Below are 20685 nucleotides of genomic sequence, written 5' to 3' on the forward strand. Positions count from 1 at the left end.
CTCTGTTACAAATCTTGGTATCATCTGCAAAAAGGCAAACTTTACCTTCTAACCCTTCGGCAATATCACTCACAAATATACTGAACAGAATCGGACCCAGCACCGACCCCTGAGGCACTCCACTACTCACCTTTCCCTCATCCGAGTGAATTCCATTAACCACCCTCTGGCGTCTGTCCGTCAACCAGTTCCTAATCCAGTTCACCATGTTGGGTCCTATCTTCAGCCTGTCAAGTTTATTTAAGAGCCTCCTGTGGGGAACCGTGTCAAAAGCTTTGCTGAAGTCTAAGTAGATTCAATCTATAGCATGTCCTTGATTCAATTCTCTGGTCACCCGGTCAAAGAATTCAATGACATTCGTTTGGCACGATTTACCTTTGGTAAAACCATGTTGTCTCAGATCTTGCAACTTATTGGCTTCCATGAAATTCACTATCCTTTCCTTCAGCATCGCTTCCATTACTTTTCCAATAACCGAAGTGAGACTTACCAGCCTGTAGTTTCCAGTTTCAAGAGGACCTTACGAGACTGGGAGACTGGGCATCTAAATGGCAGATGACGTTTAATGTGAGCAAGTGCAAAGTGATGCATGTGGGAAAGAGGAACCTGAATTATAGCTACCTCATGCAAAGTTCCACATTAGGAGTCACAGACCAAGAAAGGGACCTAGGTGTCGTCGTTGATGATACATTGAAACCTTCTGCTCAGTGTGCTGCTGCTGCGGCGGCTAAGAAAGCAAATAGAATGTTATGTATTATTAGGAAAGGAATGCAAAACAAAAATGAGGATGTTATAATGCCTTTGTATCGCTCCATGGTGCGACCGCACCTCAAATATTGTGTTCAATTCTGGTCGCCGCATCTCAACAAAGATATAGTGGAATTTGAAAAAGTGCAGAGAAGGGCGGCAAAAATGATAAAGGGGATGGGACAACTTCTCTATGAGGAAAGGCTAAAACAGCTAGGGTTCTTCAGCTTGGAGAAAAGGCGGCTAAGGGGAGATATGATAGAGGTCTATAAAATAATGAGTGGAATTGAACGGGTAGATGTGAAGCGTCTGTTTACGCTTTCCAAAAAGGACTAGGGGAGGGGGCATGCAATGAAGCTACAATATAGTAAATTTAAAACGAATTGAAGAAAATGTTTCTTCACTGAACGTGTAACTAAACTCTGGAATTTGTTGCCAGAGAATGTGGTAAAGGCGGTTAGCTTAGCGGAGTTTTAAAAAAAGGTTTGGACGGCTTCCTAAAGGAAAAGTCCATAGACCATTATTAAATGGACTTGGGGAAAATCCACTATTTCTGGGATAAGCAGTATAGAATGTTTTGTACTTTTTTGGGATCTTGCCAGGTATTTGTGCCCTGGATTGGCCACTGTTGGAAACAGGATGCTGGGCTTGATGGATATTTGGTCTTTCCCAGTATGGCAATACTTATCTACTTATGTATATGTACTTCCCCTATCACCACTTTTGTGAAGAGGAATCACATCCGCTCTTCTCCAATCCCACGGAACCTCTCCCGTCTCCAAGAATTTATTAAACAAATCTTTAAGAGGACCTGCCAGAACCTCTCTGAGTTCCCTCAATATCCTGGGGTGGATCCCGTCTGGTCCCATGGCTTTGTCCACCTTTAGGTTTTCAAGTTGTTAATATACACTCTCTTCTGTGAACGGTGCTATATCCACTCCGTTCTCATATGTACTTCTGCCAGTCAATCATGGTCCTTCTCCAGGATTTTCTTCAAAGCAAATTTGCTTTTTCCTCATCATTATGCACATAGTGGTTCACAGCATCTTTCAGTCTCACGATTCCATTTTTAGTCTTTCTCCTTTCACTAATATACCTGAAGAAATTTTTGTCGCCCCTCTTTACAATTCTAGCCGTTTGTTCTTCCGCATGCGCTTTTGCCAGATGTATCTCTCTCTTGGCTTCTTTCAGTTTCATCCAGTATTCCTCTCCGTTTTCCTCTTCTTGAGTTTTTCTATATTTCATGAACACCAACTCTTTAGCCTTTATTTTCTCAGCCACTTGCTTAGAGAACCATATCGGTTTACTTTTTCTCTTGTTTTTATTTACTCTCCTTACATAAAGGTTTGTGGCCATATTTATAGCTTCTTTCAGCTTGGACCACTGCCCTTCCACTTCTCATATGTCCTCCCAGCCCATCAGCTCCTTCCTCAGGTATTCTCCCATTTTACTAAAGTCAGCATGCTTGAAATCCAGGACTTTTGAGTTGCTGCCCTCCACTTCAGCTGTTATATCAAACCAAACTGTTTGATGGTCACTGCTGCCCAGGTGGGCACCCACTCGGACATTTGACACACTATCCCCCATTTGTGAGCACCAGGTCTAGTGTCACTCCCTTCCTCGTGGGTTCCATCACCATTTGTCTGAGCAGAACACTTTGAAAAGCATCCACGATCTCTCTACTTCTTTCCGATTCCGCAGATGGAACTTTCCAATCTACATCTGGCAGATTGAAATCTCCCAGCAACAGCACCTCTCTTCTTTCCCAACTTTTGGATATCTGTAATCAGATCTTTATCTAATTCCTCTGATTGTGTCGGAGGTCTGTAGACAACACCCATGTGGACAGAGGTTCTATTATCTCTGTAAATAGTAGTATTAAACAATATTAAGTGCATTTTTATAATATACCATTGCATTCCACAAAACAAAAGGAGCAAGTTCCCACAAACCATCTTCCTATTTTCATCTAGGCACAAGAAAAAAAAGATTTTAAATGCTCCCTGGTTTCAACCTAATTAATGTCCCTATAACCAGCCCCTCCAAATGACACACTGATTATGATTTATAACAAATTACTCTACCACCTATGAAAAGTGTACATCCATATGCTGCACAAAGCCAGAATGTTTAAAAATGTGAGATTAAATAAAATTGCTACCAGCAATAAAGAACGACGACAACATGGATACAGCAACTCATCTCCTGTTTTATCAAATCTCCTTGGGTTCCTGCAGCCAGCAGCAATTCAGTCAGAGGCCTTCTCCATGGCTTGCCTTCTGCCGCATCCCGCCCTCTCTACTGTAATTTCTGTTTAATGCTAGACAGGAAGTTGCAGTAGAGAACGGGACACAGCGGGAGAAAGGCCACAGAGACAGTCTCTTACTGTGAATCATTTCCAGCTGGAGGATCCTGTAAGTGAGATCTGTGGGGAGGAAGACGGGAAGGGAGGAAAGGATTTATTTACTGCGGGAACAAACTATTTACCGTTCCCGCGGGGCAGTAAAAAGTTTTGTTCCCACATCCCTCTGAAGTGAACAATGCTCCCGATTTGTATGACCGATCGCTTACATGCTCAACTTAGAGGGAACACTGCCTGTGATCCTTAGTGCCCGGGGGACCAGATCAATGTCAATCCACCCCTGCCTTCAACCAGTGAAAAATGAAAATAAAGCTCACTCACTCGATGATCTGCTTAGCATTATTCTCAGAAACATCATCACTGTTTAGACTTATGCGTTTCTTCTCTTCTGAGTCAAGTCTACTGGATTCATCATCTTCATCCTAGAAAGAAAAGAAGCAGAACTATTTTTTTCCTTAACAGAACCAGAACATTTGCAGCACTAAAGATCTCCAGTATGTTTTCTCCACACACAATTATCAGGAAAGGAACAAAGTCGCAAACGTATGCCTCTTACAACTAACTTTTCCTGTCTCAATGAGCAGCACAAAAATCAATGAAGCATATGCCGACAGAATAGATGTACCTTCCTGGGTATCTGGCGAGTTGCCACCGGTACAGTTCCCCCCCGGACAGTTCTCACCCACCAATTCCCTCCTAGGACTTTTCCCCTCTCACCAATCCCCACTCAAGGAGGGCAATTCCCTCCTAGGACGGTTTCCCCCCCCCCCCCCAGGCTATTTCCCACTCTGCAAAGTTTTTACCGGTATATAGTTTTCAGTCTTTTTCTTGAGTTGGTGTTCTGTCAGGGGTTTTTTTCTTATGCATTGTAATTTTTACAAGACGTGTCTGGTTGTATCGGGGTTTTTTTTTTTTTTTTTTTGCTTTGAAGTCCATCATAGCTGTAATGGTAATATACATAAAGTCCACACTTACTGTTCACTAATGCATCATACATTCACCTCTGAACTCTCATTCCCTTACTATCACATCATTCATACCTTTACTCACAGAAAGATATATACCATATGTCTTCATGCCTTTTTATCGCCCTCTAAGCTCCCATTGTTTCCTTCCAAAGTTTCAATGTTTGTGTTCCATTGTTACATTCCTTAACGACACCTCAATTGTTTCGCATAACTCTGCACAATGTAATCCATAACCAATCTGTAACAAATTGTATTTCCAACATTTAACTCATATTGTAAGCCACACTGAACCCGCAAAAAGGTGGGAAAATGTGGTATACAAATGCAATAAATAATAAATAAATAAAATAAATAAATATTTTGTGTAAGTTTTATTTTATATTTTATGCTCTTTATTAATTTGGATTTTGGTCTGTTTTAATTTTTATTTTGAGTGGTGTAGTGTGGCATGCTAAAGCTAATGTCTGGGGTGGGGTGTGGGGGACATTGCCCTCCCTCCATTTCCAATGAGCTGCTTGTCTCGAAGAGGAAAGGGAAGAAGATAGATTCCAGAATGTGTTGCTTCATGATTATTAAGGGTGGAAATTGTTGTCCCTGGAGCGGTGAGAACTGACCTAGGTGGCATTTTTCCAGATGGGAATTGGTGAGTGGGAAGTGTCCAGTGGGAACTGACCAAGAACCACTTTCCTCTAGCTTCAACACTAGCTTGAAGGAAACACGAGAAATTGTTTTGGAGATCAAATCATGGCACTTTACTGGAGTATAATATTGTATTTTGCTGACTAATTTTAATGCTCTTGTTATTATTTATGATGTATGTTTTGTACTGTTAGGATTATTTCCTATATGTATTGTAAAATGCCTGGCGCATTTGCTTTGGACAGTCATTCTAAACACTGAAAGAAAATACATAGTTTGGCAATGTATAGGGGTGGGAGTGCCAAAACATGGGAGGGGGAACAATGGGTATAATGTTTGCAACTCTGCAACTGTGTTAACTTTGAAACTGTAGTCACTGAACACCCAGTGTTACATGTTGGTTGGAAATGTAATAAAATAGATCAAACTAAAAAATACATTTAATTATAATTATTAAAGAGAGGAAAATAATTTCTTGATAGAAAACACTATGAAGCAATGATGTCTTGTATTCCTCTTAAAAGCAGGCTGATTTAGGGGCAAATTCATGTACACACTGGGATTTGTCTAAAACTGCAATTTTGAAGTTTATTACCTCTTGTTTTGTAACCTTGGCAATTTTATTGTTGCTATTTTTAGTCTTGCACAATGGGTTCAAGATTAGTGATCAGTCATTTTAGCCATTTCAAATTCTATCGTTTCACTTCTTGAACACCTTAAAAGGGCAATTCTCTAACTCAGAGCTATATTAGGCGCCGATTACAGAATATGCTTAGTTGGTATTTCAGCACAGACTATTGTGCGCATTCATTTATGCCAACGAAAACCTGGTGTAAATCTCAGAGCGTAAATTTAGCCACACTGGGCCATATTCTATGACTAGGCGCCTACATTTTGGAACGCCCATTTCCTCGCCCATACCCCTTTTGCCTCCATGTGTTAGAAGTACGGCGCACATTGTTACAGAATACGCTTAGTGAGTTGTGTGCCTAAATTCTAATGAGTGCCAATCAGTGATCATTATTGCTTGTTAAGTGCTGTTATCTGTGCTGATTAGCTTGTTAAGCCAATTAAGTTACGAACAGTGTTATAGAATTTGCATCGATTTCAGTGCCTAAATCTAAGCGTACTATATAGAATCCGGGGTAAGTGACATCTCTGTCACCGAAGCCAAATCACATAGGAACCCCTCCCATTTAAGAGATTTTTCATTTTTGCAAACTGCTGTCACATATCTCAGTTTCTGATATGACTTAATTACTTATTCGCTGACATCATCTGTGATGTCATAGCGCATTGATAAACAAACAAAATGTCAAAAGAAGATTGAGTTTCAAATTAAAATACTCAAGAGTCCAGATTTCAATCCAGTGGACTACCAGATTTGGCGGATTTTGCAGGAGCAAGTCTAACGCTGCCAGATACATGACACTGACTTTGATCAGAGTATGATTAGCAGAGCAGTGAACCAGTGGCTGGATCGAATGCGTAAATTATTTCATGCAAAAGGGGGACACTCTGAACATCAGATTTAAACATTCTAGGCTGACATTAACTGTGTGTTAGAAACTCTTAACTTTTGGGTAATGTTATTTAAAATTTGACATCTCAGTAACGTTTAAGGTGGATTCCTATGAAATCACGTAATATTGTTTGAAATAAATGTCACTTTGTGCATGTAACATTTTAATTAATTCAGTGCAGGTTTGCAGTTGTTATTGAAAAATATTTAGGGAGATCATTTTTTCTGGACACAGTATAGAATAGACTCTCACAATATGGCCTCAGGGCACCTAAACAGAGGTGCTCAGTTATATAATTGCACTCTACATGTTCTTATATAATTTTTGTGAATAAGAAAATATGCCTTACTGGGTCAGACTAAATGCTCATCAAGCCCAGCTTCTTGTTTCCAACACGTGCCAATCTGGATTACAAGTACCCAGCAGGATCCCTAAAGAGTAGATCCATTCCTTGATCACCCCAAGGATAAATGGTGGCTTTCCCAATCTATATGGTTAATAATAATTTATGAACTTAGCCTCAAGAAACCTGAAATATCATTTTTAAACCCAACTATGCTACCCTAGCCACATCCATTTGATGCTATTATAACTAAAGATTATTTTAATTCCTGGATAAGAACCTAAGACATATGTATTTGTGGAAGAGATGGAGAGTAAAATTTCTAAAGGTGATTTATATTGTGATATAGCAGTTCTTTATATTGCTTTCTATTATATTATTTTGCATTCAATTTAAATTGATTGTATAAGTAGAAAGGATAATGAATAAACAGAACCACTAGGGGATGAAAGGCTGTCAGAAAAAAATTCTGTACTTTGCTTTACTATATGAATGCATTTCTTAGCAACTGGTGACACCTTCTGTTGGCTCTAGTTTATTGCTATCAATCTATACTGTGGTATCAATGAATAGGAATTCGGGCATATGTACAGTAAGATTTCTCAAAAGTTTCCAGGCTCTCCACATAAGCTCCATCACACGACATCATACATCTCTGAAAACTTGCTATTCTAGCTGTTCTGACAGAACACTATATCATACATGCATGTATGATTTATTTTGTCTAAATTAGAAAATAACAAGGAAATGAAACGTAAGCCAAACTATCCCAATATGTGAACAAGGAAAAATTAAATTTTACAACTTATTCTACCAGTAACAACTAATTTTGACTGGGACTGGGAAGAAAGGGGCATCAGCCATACCTGATATATAGTAAACACACTTCGATTTTGATCCAGCAATCTTTACAGTTCAACTTTCCAAATAGTAGTTAATCTCCATCTACAAAAATCTGATTAACTACTCTTGATACTCTTTCTCCCTAAACCTACAGCCATTTCCTCTAAATCTTGGTTAAAACAAGATTAGAGGGAGAGCCAAGATGGCGCCTAAGGCAGACACTTGGGTGTCAGCTCTGTACCTGTGCCTAGGAATACTGCTGGTTTAAATCTCGGAATGGAGAAATGGAAGACTGAACAGGCTACTGCTCCCTCGGCACCCACTTTGATTTCCAAACCGGGCCAACTGACCTTGGATGTGTTCAGAGTCACTCCTGTTCAGCAGTATGCCACATTGGAGAAGGCTCCTGAAATACTGAAGCACAGCAGAGAAGCATACCCTTCCAACTATCGCCCTATCTCCCTCCTCCCCTTCTTATCCAAAGCTACTTGAACGAGCTGTTCACCACCACTGTCTGGACTTTTTCATCTCAATCTATTCTTCATCCACCTCAATCTGGCTTTTGTCATGCAACTAAAACAGTCCCTACTAGTCTCCAAAGACCTGTTCCTGGCCAGATCCAAAGGTCTCTATTCTATCATCATCCTTCTCTATCTGTTGCTTTTGACACTGTTTGGGGCTCTATTCTTTCTTGGTTTTCTTCTCATCTCTCCCAACGCACTTTTAGTGTATGCTCCAGTGGATCCTCCTCCACTTCTATCCCACTATCAGTTGGTGTACCTCAGAGCTCTGTCTTGGAACCTCTTCATTTCTCCATCTACATTTCTTCCCTTGCTGCTCTGCCCATTTATTTTTTATTTTTGTTACATTTGTACCCCGCGCTTTCCCACTCATGGCAGGCTCAATGCGGCTTACATATTGTATACAGGTACTTATTTGTACCTGGGGCAATGGAGAGTTAAGTGACTTGCCCAGAGTCACAAGGAGCTGCCTGTGCCTGAAGTGGGAATCGAACTCAGTTCCTCAGTTCCCCAGGACCAAAGTCCACCACCCTAACCACTAGGCCACTCCTCCATGATTTTCAATATCACCTTTATGCTGATGACAACCAGATCTACCTCTCCACACCAGAAATTTTAGCAGGAATCCAGGTCCAAGACTCAGCCTGCCTGTCTGACATTGCTGCCTGGCTGTCTCATCGCCATCTGAAACTAAACATGGCCAAGACTGAGCTTCTTATCTTTCCCCCTAAATCCACCTCTCCTCTTCTCCCATTCTCTATCTCTGTGAATAACACTCTCAACCTCCCTGTCTCATCAGCTTGTAATCTTGAGATCATCTTTGACTCCTCTCTCTCTTTCTCTGCTGAAACCTGTTGTTTCTTTCTCTATATCATCACCAAAATGCAACCCTTTCTTCCTGAGCACACTACCAAAAACCTTATCCACACTCTTATCACCTCACACTTGCAACTTGCTTTTCACAGGTCTCCCACTAAGCCATCTCTCTCCCCTTCAATCCATTCCAAATTCTACTGCATGACTTATATTCCGCCATTGTTGCTATGCTCATGTTAGCCCTCTACTCAAGTCACTTCAATGGCTCCCTATCCATTTCCGCATGCAGTTCAAATTCCTCTGACTAAACATGTGCATTCACTCTGCAGCTCCTCAGTACCCCTCTACTCATCTCACCCTACACTCCGCCTCAGAAACTCCGCTCATCGGGTAAATCTCTCATCTGTACCCTTCTCCTCCACTGCCAACTTCAGACTCCATTCCTTTTATCTTGCTGCACCGTATGCCGTACGTCATGCTCTAGCTCTGAACCGTATTCAAATCTAAGCTACAAGTCTACATTTTTGAGGGTGCTATTAACTCCTATCCACTTGCTCAGTACCCACGTCTGTTTTATCATTGCCACCATAAGTAATTCCCTTATTCGTCCTGTTTGTCTTGATTAGATCATAAGCTCTGTTGAGCAGGGACTGTCTCTTACATGTTTTGTGTCTTTTGAGCATTTTGAGCAGGGACTGTCTTTTCTTCATGTTCAATTGTGAAGCGCTGCGTACGTCTGGTAGCATTGTAGAAATGACCTGTAGTAGAAGTAGTGTGCAGCACTGCATACATTTAGTAGCGCTACAGAAATGATAAGTATTACTGCACCACTGAGACCCAGAACTGCTAATTTTGAAAAGCAGCTTGGCCCAGCATTACACAGGTTGTTGACACCAAAATCAGGTGTGCAGGGAGGCTTTCCTGGGATGTCAATTGCGCTAAATATTTCTGTGGGATCATCAGTAGAAGGTCTGCTAGTGCAGAAAAATATTCTAGAGCAAGTCAAGGCCTCTTTGTGGGACCAATTAAAGGTCTGGAGCTTTCTTGTTCTACTTTTGTGAGTGAAGTTAATCAAGATATATCAAATGTGTCCAGTGCTGTAAAAGTTCAGGAAGAGGGACATACACAGAACTCTGCAAGGTTTACTCAGGTGAAGGAACATCTGGGAAGTCTACAATAATCAGAGACACAGGTCCGTGACAGAGCAGCTTTGGCTAGGAAGGTAGAGAATTTGGAGAAACAGCTAAGAAGAAAACTAAGGTTCCTCAACTTTCCAATGTCACCAGTAATTATGTCCAGAGGTATTTGAGAGAAGTCCTTCAATTTACATCTGAAATCATGCCTCCAATTGAAAGAACACAATATTTAACTGGGACTAGAATATTTAATAGAGCTTCAGATGGTTCTGGTCATCAAGCCTCATTGCAGGCTATGAATCTAACTGATTTTTTTTTTTTTTAATTTCTTTGGAAGTAAACACAGAAAGGACTACACCAATTGTGTATTTTGCATTTGAACCTGAAAAATGATAGAGGGAAAACAATCTGGAGTTCTAAATAATCATTAAATGACTAAAAATGCAATGAAGAACCCAGCAAATAATTCAATAATGTATGGTATCAATGATATGAAAAAAACACGAGAAAAAGACCTCAAAACACCCAAACAATTACTATAATTTCACTGGGGTTGTATTATTCAACACTGGTCTAAAAAATCTCGTGATATTTCAATTTTATTTATAACTTTTTCTAAAATCTTTTTTTTTTTCAAATTTCTGTTTGAATATGACACATATTTCTCAAAGCACCAAATCGAACGTTCTTTGCACTATGCTTTTAAATTGCAGAAAAAAGTCAAGCACTTAACTGACACCCGATGGCAGCCAGACCCGGTTCACTCTAACAGCTTCTTCAGGGGTTGTGTCTCAACATTCAAACATGAAACAAAGGTTTCATTTACTCAGATGTCAACATTCCATCTTGCTGCTAGCGTCTTGTCAAGAGTATTTTTATACCAATGATGAATAATACAACCCCATTGAAAGACACTGAAATTATAGCAAGCGTTTGGGTGTTTTGAGGTCTTTTCCACATGTTTTTTCATATCATTGATACCATACATTATTGAATTATTTGCTGGGTTCTTCATTGCACTATTAGGCACTTGAACCTGACCACAATACAGTCTTGAGTTTATATTTTCATAAAATGAATGAACAATATTTGGGATCAAGGATTCAGATTTTTCCTGACCTTTCTCGTGAAATGCAGAAGTGATGTAAAAATCTTTTGGCTCTTAGGCCAAGGGTCTTGTCCTTAGGAGCAATATTTAATTTAAAATGTCCACATAAATGCTTGGTTAATTTTGAGGGCAAGTAATATTTACTCTTTGAAACTCAACAATCGTTAGAGAAGTTCCCTCTATACCTATGGCTTCCCACATAGCTGTGCCCGCTTGATCTCAGCTTCTGACTCTGCTGTCGAATACCTGCCTATAGTGTTGTGATAGGAGAATATTGTTGTTTCCTTTATATTTCCTAGTTCTTGGATCTTCCTTTTCTTCTTTTGTAGTCAAAAATTTTATCTTACTATGTGGGTTTAAAAATTTTCTTTCATCTAATGCAAATGAATGTAAGGCAAAAATAACATTCACTAATTATTTTTACCTTATATTTATCTGTATTTGATATATGGTAATTGTAATTACAATAAAAATAAAGTTTAAAAAAATAAGATGAGATTAAAAAGTGATGTTATGAAAGTCTGATGGAGCTTAAAACAATCCAGTAAACGAAATTTTTTATAGCATGATGAACAGATACTGACCTCCTCCTCATACTCAGAGCCGCTCTCTTCACTGTCTGATCTAGGTGCTACTTCATACCTATAAAAGGAGGCAAAGCATAGATCATAATGAAGTTCACGCGTAACATTTATGAAGATACTTTGAAGGGCATTTTTGATATTTATTACATTAGTATCCCGCATTATCCCACTGATTGGTAGGTTCAATGTGGCTTACATGGAACAAAGGGAAGGTACAAGAAGCTGGTTACAAGATAAAGGAGAGGGATTGACAGTTGTAGGGTAGGGTTAGGGAAGTGATAGGAATAACTACACTTTGTATGGGTACTTGTGGAAGTAGTAGGTTGAGTGGTCCCATTAGGGGCATCAGATTGATTGCTTGAATTATTGTAGCAGAATTACAATGAGAGTCAAGCAGAATCGCGGGGGGTTGAGTTAGTTTCTTGGTCAGCCATTCGTTGATAGTAAGTAGGATTTTGGTCCGGTATGTTGCTATTGTTTGTGTCCTTTTCAGTTCATCTGATTGATTGGTTCAGAGGGTATGTGTTTTTTGAATAGATGAACTTTTAAGTGTTTACGGAAAGTTAAGTACTTGTCTTTCAGTTTTAGGTCCTTTGGGAGCGTGTTTCAGATTTTGGTGCTGATGTATGAGATGCTGGTTACCAGAGACGATTTGTATTTGATGTTTTTAAATGATGGGAAGTGAAGGGTGAGGTAGGATCTTGCTAATTTGTCAATATTCCTGATTGGCAAGTCAATTAGGTCCGTCGTGTAACTTGGTGAAAGGCCAAATATTATTTTGTATACCATTGTGCAGATCTTGAAGGATATCCTGTCTTTGATTGGTAACCAGTGTAATTTCAGGAGGAGGGGTGTGGCATTGTGGAATCTTAATTTTTCGAAGATGAGTCTCGCTGGTGTGTTTTGTGCAATTTGAAGTTTTTTTTAAGATTTGATCTTTGCATCCCACGTAGATTGCATTGTAATAGTCAACGTGTGCCAGGATCATGGTCTGAATCAGGTTTCATGGGAAGTACTGTTTTATTCTTTTAAGTTTCCACATAGAGTGGAACATTTCCTTTAAGGTGTTTTTTGCTTGTTTTTCCAGGGATAAGTTTCGGTCAATGGTGATGCCAAGGACTTTCAGATGTTCTTCAACTGGGAGCGGACAGCCAGTGCATTGATGGTCTTGAATTGTTTTGGACCATGCGAGGACAAGAGAATCAGGCAGTATGTTTTTTCTCTGTTGAGTTTCAGTTTGAAGGTAGATGCCCAAATTCCATGATATGGTTAAAAAACGACCGGACACGGCCATGTTTTGGCACCAAAGCCTGCATCAGGAGTCAAAATGCATCTCTTGTGTTGTGGCTGGTGGCTTAACCAAGAGAGGTACAGCTATATTGCTTCCTTAAAATTAAAAAACTCTGTGCTGCAGAATGTCGTAGCCACAACACAAGAGATCCATTTGACCCCTGATGCAGGCTTTGGAGCCGAAACATGGCCATGTCGAGTCGTTTTTTTTTTTAGCAATTTATATTAAAGACTTCCTGATATCCTCTTTGAACTGTCCTCACTTTTTTGTCCATTGCTTTTGTTGTACATGAGGGTTCTTCTACCCTTTTTGTTTTCCTGCAAGATTCCATGATATTCATGCTAGTCGTGATTTCTGGGTCTATTTCTGATGGGTCAGTTTTGAAGGGGATGAAGATTGTCACGTCATCTGCAACAAGGAACAGATTAAGTTCATGGGAAGAAAGGGATTTGGCTAGTGAGGTCATCATAAGGGGAGGGAAACGGTGAGCCTTGTGGGACTCCACATTCTGGTTTTCAGGGTCGGGAGATTTCGGAATTGGCCTTGACTTTGTATGTTCTGGTAATCAGGAAACCTTCAATGCAAGAGAGTATTTTACCTCCTATTCCTACTTTGTCAAGTATTCTTAGTAGAATATGATGGTCCACCATGCCAAACTGAAGTAGTAGGATGTTATTACCTTGTGCATTTTCATGATTGAATCTGGTCAGTAGAGTGGTTAGGACTGTTTCAGTGCTTTGGTTGCCTCTGAACCCTGATTGAGATTCATGCAGTATTGAAAAGTGGTTTATGTAATCAGTTATTTGTTTGGCAACTAAGCCTTGCATCACCTTTGTTGTCAGTGGTATCGATGCTACTGGTCTGTAGTTTGTGATTTCTTTGGTGTTCTTCTTGGGGCCTTTTGGAATGGGTGTGAGAATGATGTTTCCCTTGTTTGCTGGAATTATTCCTTCATCAAACAGATAGTTTAGGTGGGATGTTAGGTCGTCAGTGTATTGGGTGGGGGGTGTATTCATGATGTACTTTCGCATGCATCTAATGGGCAGTGGGCTGCAGAGAATTGATGATGTCTAAGTCCAACTTTGGACATTTTGCTAAAAATGTCCAAAAGTCAAGTAGGGAATATAGCCATTTTCAAAACAGAAAGATGTCTATCTTTGTTTCGAAAATGGCTATTTGCTAGATAGTTTTGTGCTCTGTGCTTTTATCTTTTTGGTTCATTTAAAAAAAAAAAAAAAAAACATCCAAGTGAAAAAAGTACAAAATCAAGCCATTGGAATGTAGGAAGAGCGAGCATTCTTAGTAGACTGGCCACATAGACATCCCAGCAGAGCAGTGGGGAACACTAGGGGGCACTGTAGTGGACTTCACATAAACGTTCCCAAGTACACATTTCACCATTGCGCCATTATTTTGTCTGCTGAGCCCTTCAAAACCCACTACCCCTATTTGTACACCACTACAATAGCCCTTATGGGTGAAGAGGACACCTATATGTGAGCACAGTGGGTTTCTGGTGAGTTTTGGAGAGCTCACGGTTTCCACCACAAGTGTAACAGATAGGGGGAGGTATGGGCCTGGGTCCACCTGTCTGCAGTGCACTGCACTCACCACCAGAGTACAGGGACCTGTATGATGCTGTAATGCACCTGAATATAACATCTGAGGCTGGGATAGAGACTGGTAAGTAATGTTAAAAAAAAAATATATATATTTTTTTTTTTTTGGGGGGGGGGGGGGGGGAGGAGGTTAGTGACCACTGGGGGAGTAAGGGGAAGTCACTTCTGATTTCCTCCAGTGGATATCTGGTCATTAGGGCACTTTTTTCTGGCTTATTCATTAATTAAACAGGTCTACACCAAAATGTCCAACTTATAAGTCCTGGATGTTTTTGTTTTGTTCCATTTACTAAGGCACGATATATGCACATTATCATTTTTAACGTGAGTTAATGGTTGACATGTGTCAAACGCTAATACGCCCATATGAATATATTGGCACGTTAGCGTTTAACACACCTTAAACTTAAAGGCGCATTAAAAATGCTAACTCGCCTTAGTAAACATACCCCATAGAGGGCAACATAAAAGCAGAACTATGTGCTTATACAGTACATATTATTATTTGGATTTTGCTCATACCTTTTACAGTAGTACCTCAAGGTGAGTTAAATTCAGGTACACATACCATATACATATATTTTTTTTTCATAGTCATGTTTGCAACCTACCCAGGATTCATTTCCAGCCACGTTTCCAGTTGACTAGCTTTTGGTGCTTCTGGTGCAAGCAAGACTTTACCAGTTTCAGTGTGGATTACCTTTACTGGAAGATCACTCATCTGGCTGCTCTCATCTATTAGCTAGAATAGATAAGAAAGGTCACTACATAAATTTTTATACTTTGTCTTCTCCTCTGACACTGCAAAGTTCAAGTTCATTGAAGAATAACAAGAAAACAAAAACAAGATTTAGTAAACACATCATGTCATATTAGATACCAAGTTAATTGTTAAGTTTAAAAGGTAGCAATGTACACCAATATTTTCATCATGCACTATATCTTAGATATGACAGACTGCATATCGCTGAGCTACTTGTTTATTTGTTTTTGATTCTTTTTTGCCTGCTTTGGAAATGTCCATCAAAACTGCTTACTTGCCCATTGTGAAGGGATTTTTTTTTTTTTTAATAAATGCTGGGGCATTTAGCGATTTTGAAACACTTTGCTGTATGGTTCCCTGACGAAGATGAACAAAACGGGACCGTTGGAATCATCTGACAAGCTGGAGTGCAAAGTTGCAAGATAAGTGCATTTGAGTCATTGAGATTTGACACATTTACTGATGATATACATTTTTTTAATCTATTTGACTCATCTACACATTAACTTTTTTGTATTAATAATCCTAAAAATCATTCTAAAAAATATTATACAAGGGTTTTTTAGTCTATGATGACTTGTTGCCGTAAAGTTGAGACTTTTCCCTCACAAACATAATCAAACTGTTCAGTGTGGGTATTTTTAGAGTATCAATTTTTGGGAACAGTATCGATCTTTGGTTGGATTGCTTTTTCTCATATTGGTGGCCTATTATAAATGAATACGCTTCCCAGTGGAGACTCTGAAGATGAAGTGTTTGTTTTTCAAAATGAACTTGCAGGCCAATGCAGCCTACCAGCTAAGGCTTGCAGGATGCATTGGCCCTAAGTTAGAACGGAAAGTAATCATTTTATAAGGAACCTCTGCTTAGCTACAGGACTTCGTGAAAACCCCATAACGACTTTACTCCACATATTCTGTAGTTCTAAAGAATCCCTGTGGCATTTTTCAGCTGCTAGATTTCCATGGAAAAGGAAGGGGAAAGGGGATGGGATTTGATATACTGTCTTTCTGTTGTTACAATCTATTATATATGCCAATATGAGAAGGGAAACTCCACTGGAAGTTTCATTTAGAAAACTGGTTTATAGGCCCACGGGTACAAAGGATCCATGGGTCTGGAAAGTAGTCTATTGAGCTTCCTTATTGCCCACTGAGTGGTTAATTTTAGAAGGTTTTTCTGTGTTTAAAGACTCTTTTACATGTGGAAAATCCTTTTATAAATAAGCCTATGGTATATTTACATATAAGTAAGCACAGTAAAAGGACAGTATGTACTTACATGCGTTCCCAGGGGTGTAGTTCAGGCAGACCAAAGGCAGAGTTGCGATGTACATACATATGTTATTAACACAAGTGACTACATGCACATAGTTACCTACACTTTGGAGTAGGTGTAAATGTGTGCATTGGCATTTACATGCTATGGAATAGATTCTTTATATGGTGTATGGAAAAAATACACCAAGATGTACTTTATAAATTTCTGCACAAAGTATAGAATACGCTGAGTGCCAGTCCGCAAGACTAAATTTACTAATGGGCAGTTACTCCAAGTAAAACCTGGTGTAAATGCTGATGCTTAAATCAGGTGCAGACTGGGTGTATCCTATAACAAAGTATATAGATTTGTGAAACATCCGTTAAGCACCCATTCTGCACCCTTGGCCACACCCCCTTTTCAACTATGCAACTTAGAATTTAAATGCATCATGTTACAGAATACACTTAAAAGCACCAAGAGCCTTCAGAAACGGGACAGTTCCTTTAATTGTAAAAGTCAAGTTTCAAAGATGGACCTGACACGGGTCATATTTTAGCAAACAGCGCCTGCATCAGGGTTCAAATTTATTCTGACATGCAATCACTTGGTAAAGTAATTACTTGACGCGTTGAGAGCAAAAAGGTCTTTCTTACTGACCCTTGATGCAGGCGCTGTGCGCCGAAACATGGCTTGTGTTGGGTCCATCTTTGAAACTTGACTTTTACAATTAAAGGAACTGTGTCCCGTTTCTGAAGGCTCTTGGTGCTTTTTTGTTGTATCTTGACTCTTCTGTACTTTGGACCCTCTCTGTGTTGTTGTACAAAATACACTTAAAAGACAGTTGTGCACATAAATTCTAATTAATGCCAATTAATGTCAATAATTGTTTAACTGGCAATTAGCGCTGACTGGCTTGTTAACTAATTAAGTTGCACACACAACTCCAGACTATGACTGGATTTGCATGCACAACTTAAGTTGCGCTATACAGAATCTGGGAGTACAGGAACTGGCTCTGAAAGCCTATTTTATATAGTTGCATAGGTTCCTACATTGCCTTTATAAAAAAGGCACTCTGAATATGTATTAACTACCTTTACTGAGATGCAAATATATAACCTCCGTTGTTGTTTTTTTTTTTTTTTATATTTTAGAGGTTATGTATTCCTTATGGGCTCAGTCCACCCAAATTTATTTTAGCCTCTTAAAAGGCAAGTAACTTTTTTTTTGGAAGATACTTGAGCAAAAATATTGATCACTGCTAGAAATAAAAGATACTCAGGAAACACAGGAGAAACAAGATACTTCATTAACTCCCTCGGCGTCACTCAGTAACATGATTTTACTCAATACATTAAGTGCATTTTGTTTCTCTCCAGCAACCTGGTATATTTAGTCTCTCTTGAGGTTATGTCTGGATTAAAGTCCTGCTTCAGCCACACATATCCCATAAATTTCTATGATAATTATTTTGACACTTTGTAAACTTTCTTAAGTTCCATAAAATAGAAAAGCTTCTTGCACTAAGGGGTCCTTTTACTAAGATGTGCTGAAAAATGGCTTGCGGTAGTGTAGGCGCGGGTTTCGGCACTCGCCGATCCATTTTTCAGCGTGCCAATAAAAAAAGGCCTTTTTAAAATTTTTGCCAAAAATGGACGTGCGGCAAAATCAAAATTAACATGCGTCCATTTTGGGTCTGCGACCTTACCGCCAGCCATTAACCTAGCAGTAAAGTCTCACTCGGTAACCGGGTGGAAATGACCTACGGACGTCAAATGCCACTTGGCGTGCGTCCGATAATAAAAATTATTTTTCAGCCGCGCATATCGGCCATGTGCCAAAAATGATATAACCAGAAGAGACACACGGTAACCAGGCAGTAGCTCCATTTTGGCACATGCTGGGCATGCGTATACGTTTATACAGCTTAGTAAAAGGGCCCCTAAATACCTTGTTAAGTACTCTCCCCACACACATCCCCCGCCCCCCAAAAAAGAAAGCAGCTTTGCCTACATTTTTTTCCAGCACTACTTTCCCATCAGGAATCACAGTACTCACTTTTATAAACTACTTCAGTTAACCCCAGCTACGTAAGCCTAGACAACATTCATACCATCTGTTTTATCTTAATCCAAGTTTTTTTTCTTTTCATTAGGCAAATCTATATAAAAAAGAACAGCTATTTGGACCAAAGCATCACACACAGAGACACGGAAAACAATTGAAGTACATCTCCCAACACTTTCAAAGTCACATATGTGCATACACACACATATATCCCTATAACTACATATATGCCCAATCCTTTACCCACCCTACATATACCACCAAACAATCCTAAACCTACCCAATTCCATCACCTCAGTCCTACAACCCCACAACTCAATTATCACCCATACTGATATGTACACCTCTGTATACACCCTCATCTGCCTGACCCTACTTCACACACCAATAATCACAGCCTTCATTTATACACACTCACACCCCACATATAACCTCCCAAACACATCTACCCCCAGATATACAACCATCCACAGACTCTTAGGGGGGGATGCACTAAAGTCGTCGTTAGAGCCGTTCCGTACCGAATTCCATAGCAAATCGGTAGGGAACGGCTATGCATCAAGGAAAGGGAATGCAAATGAGCTACTCGTTGTAGCTCACTTGCATTCTCTATTCCATAGTAAAACAGTCAGCCAATCAGCCGGTCAAGCATGCGCAGAGCAGCAAAGCGTTATGCTGGCTGCTCTGCGCATGCCAAATACGCCTCAAGTGCCAAGTGCTCGTCAAGAGCATCCTTTATGGACGTTCTGTATTATATTTTAAAAAAAGTCCATTTTGGCCGTCATTCCCCCCTTGCAATAATAAAAACGTCTTTTTTAGCCGTGCTTCACTCAGCTGAGAGACCAGGAAGTCCCTGAGCCAATCACAATGCATTTAGCCGAGCTAAACGCACTGTGATTGGCTCAGAGACTTCCTAGTCTCTCAGCTGAGTGAAGCACGGCTAAAAAAGACGTTTTTATTATTGCGGAGGTGAATGACGGCGAAAACGGACGGCTGTTTTCGATAGCCGGCCTCAACTGCACTTTTGTTTTTATTATTGCGGTGAGGGGAGGCAGAATGACTTTTATAGCGGTTTTTCATCAGTTTTCAATCCCGCGCAACCCCAACGACAGGTACAGACCTCTCGTTAGAGTTTCCAGCGTTAAGGCAATCGGAAAAGCTTAGTGCATCTCATTACAATAGGGTTTCTACACAATTTGCTCATCTGCATTCCGTTTTCGTTAGCTGCTACCATTGTCGTAAAATGGCTTTTAGTGCATGCCAGGGTTTACTACTGGCTCGTTAATGGCTCATTAGGTTTAGTGCATCTGGCCCTTAGTCTTGCACACCTCCTTCCTTACACACAGCCACACCCACATTCTACAAATCACACTCGCATCTCAGTTTCAATATGCATCGCAGTCACACTCTATATACATCAGCCACACCAATGAACCTCAGACATGCACTCCCATATACACCCCTCACATCTTCACTTGTGCACCATACAAATAAATCCCACATCTATTATGCCCTTGCACTCTATGCACATATACCTCCACGTGTCCTTTCAATAACCCCTACACACTCCCACACCCTTTCACATTGACTACCACATATCCCCCACAGCTACAGACAAACACTCCTCTACTAACATATGCACCCACAGCCTTTACACACACATCACAGGCACCTCACAGCTAAAATCCAATTCATACCCACTCAACTCTGTACATGCAACATATAACCCCCACATAATACATATAAAAATAGCCATATGTATACACTATTCTTCTGCATAGTGTACTTCAAATCTTTTATGTAACCTGTCTTGTGCCTTGCTCTAGGAAAGCAAAGATGCTTACCTGTAGCATGTATTCTCCGAGGACAGCAGGCTGATCATTCTCACAAGTGGATTAACAATCTGCGTCGGCCCGAGAACCGGCATTTTCCATAGCAAAGTAAACAACTCTTTGCTAGAGTCTTCTAAACCCCAAACAGATTCTGCAACACAGACTGCCCAAACCGACTGTTGTGTCGGGTATCCTGCTCAAGGCAGTGAATGTATGGACTGAAGACCATGTCGCAGCTTTGCAAATCTCTTCAATGACTT

General features: G+C 40.0%; 1 protein-coding gene across 5 annotated transcripts in view; it reads right to left on the reverse strand.

The window, feature by feature from the left end:
- SMARCA2 (SWI/SNF related, matrix associated, actin dependent regulator of chromatin, subfamily a, member 2) overlaps positions 1 to 20685 on the reverse strand; it is a 679721-nt gene that overhangs the window by 434894 nt on the left and 224142 nt on the right. For all 5 annotated transcript variants that reach the window (XM_030193821.1, XM_030193826.1, XM_030193822.1 and 2 more), the window contains exons 12-14: positions 15112 to 15242; positions 11591 to 11648; positions 3431 to 3531 (exon numbers count right to left, since the gene is read on the reverse strand). In XM_030193821.1, the coding sequence (XP_030049681.1) occupies positions 3431 to 3531; positions 11591 to 11648; positions 15112 to 15242 (290 nt within the window). The remainder of the gene's footprint in view (positions 1 to 3430; positions 3532 to 11590; positions 11649 to 15111; positions 15243 to 20685) is intronic.

The sequence above is a fragment of the Microcaecilia unicolor genome, chromosome 2, assembly GCF_901765095.1.
Source record: "Microcaecilia unicolor chromosome 2, aMicUni1.1, whole genome shotgun sequence".
Lineage (NCBI taxonomy): Eukaryota > Metazoa > Chordata > Amphibia > Gymnophiona > Siphonopidae > Microcaecilia > Microcaecilia unicolor.